Source organism: Chrysochloris asiatica, unplaced genomic scaffold, assembly GCF_000296735.1.
Source record: "Chrysochloris asiatica unplaced genomic scaffold, ChrAsi1.0 scaffold00440, whole genome shotgun sequence".
NCBI classification, from domain to species: Eukaryota; Metazoa; Chordata; class Mammalia; order Afrosoricida; family Chrysochloridae; genus Chrysochloris; species Chrysochloris asiatica.
This window is the reverse complement of record NW_006408958.1, coordinates 142,003-143,620: the sequence shown is the minus strand read 5'-3', so window position 1 is coordinate 143,620 and position 1,618 is coordinate 142,003. Positions and strand designations below refer to the sequence as shown.

The following is a 1,618-nucleotide window of genomic DNA, read 5'->3' as shown; positions in this document are numbered from 1 at the left end:
TGAGAAAACTTCTGTGTGCAGGCATGGCCTGGTGTTACCATATTGGGCTTCAGCAAGGTGCCTTCCAAGTACACATGGTGGTCACTCAGTGCCTTGTAGACAGCAGCCAATACCTAGAGCAATTAAGGGCCAAAGTGGGGTGTGGGGTACAGGGATCCATCCTGGGGTCCTCAGCTCAGGTCAGCACACCACACTGCCCAGGAAAGTAGGCCACCTACCTTCTCAGTTACATACTGACAGCGCTTCAGGTCGTGGTCCCCATCGGGGAGGATCTCAGGCTCCACAATGGGCACGATGCCATTCTGCGGATGAGGGACAGGGTGCTTGTGAGGTCTCCTAATCTGGAACCCCATCGGCCAAGATCTTATCTCTGTGATGACAGGGACGGCTTTTTCAAAGCCCTCAGCAGATTGTGGGAGATAGGTACTGCCTCCAGACGCAGCTGCACAATCCCCACTCTGCCCCTCTGTGTCAAAGAGCCCTTGTGAGTGCCCTCAGCAAGGCCAGACTTAGTGCCTGCTCTTTGCCTAGTGAGTATCAGGAACAGCTGCCATGAAGGACGGAGAGAGGCATCATGGCAGATGGGTGGGACACAGAGAGGCATCATGGCAGATGGTTGGCAGGCTAGCTGACATTCTGGAACTTAATAGTAAGGTGCGAGGAGGCCTGTTGAGGGCCTGTAGGCCCACCTGCTGGCAGATGCTGGCGTAACGGGCCAGCACGTTGGCATTTTCCATGATGGCGAGGGCTGAAGGAGTATGTTCCCCAATCTTCAACACACAGCGCCATTTGGCAAAGTCCGCTCCATCCTTCTTGTACTGGGCACAGCGCTCAGACAGCCCATCCAGTCCTAAAGAGGAAACAAGGAGTCAGAATGCTGGGCCAGGGGGACACAAGGCTCTCACTCATCCTCAGCACCCAAGACAGGCCCCAACCTAGACAGACTGGGTCAGGAGAGTGGGGAGCCAAACAGTGCTTACCTTGGGTGGTGGTCTCGCCATTTGTTCCTGCCAGGGGTACTACGCCCTTGTCTACCTGTTAGGATGTGGGAGAAGGAAAATAAACTCCAGTACCTTTTCTCCCCTCTGCCTCCAATACTAATCCCTCATGGTTTTCAATCAGTTACAGTATCTGATCCTGTGAAGCAGGATACATGGGGAAATCATTGGATAAATACTACACTGAATTGAGGTCAGGAGGCTTAGGCTCTGCCACTTACTAACTCGGAGCAAACACTTGGACTTCCATGAGTCTCTGGTTTCTTATCTCGAAAATGGGGACAATCGCTCCCTCTCTCTCGCAGAATTGTAAGAATTAAAAATGCCAAGTAGGCAGGTAACCTGTCTCCAGCTTTTCTTATGCATTCTTCGAAGGAGGTCTAGGCAGATACCACCCAAGTCACCAGGCTCCAAAGCCACTGTTCACACCACCCAATTACTCTAGACCACTCTGCCCCAGATCTAGGTCCCTCACCTTGATGCCCACAACGCCACCCTTGGATTTGATAACTTGGGGGAAAGGACGCCCATCATCCGCCTTCTGGTAGAGGGTCTCATGGAAGAGGATGACGCCCCCAATGCAGGGGTTCACACGGTCATCGGCAGTCAGCAGCAGCTGG

At 53.2% G+C, this 1,618-nt stretch overlaps 1 protein-coding gene across 1 annotated transcript in view; it reads right to left on the bottom strand.

Annotated features, from left to right (window-relative positions):
- Window positions 1-5: 5 nt before the first annotated feature.
- Window positions 6-1,618, bottom strand: part of ALDOA (aldolase A, fructose-bisphosphate) — a gene marked incomplete at its 3' end in the record, with an annotated part of 8,197 nt that continues 6,584 nt past the window's right edge. Inside the window, exons 4-8 of the mRNA XM_006877062.1 lie at window positions 1,474-1,536; window positions 981-1,035; window positions 690-850; window positions 219-302; window positions 6-113 (exon numbers count right to left, since the gene is read on the bottom strand). Of these exons, the coding sequence (XP_006877124.1) occupies window positions 6-113; window positions 219-302; window positions 690-850; window positions 981-1,035; window positions 1,474-1,536 (471 nt within the window). The remainder of the gene's footprint in view (window positions 114-218; window positions 303-689; window positions 851-980; window positions 1,036-1,473; window positions 1,537-1,618) is intronic.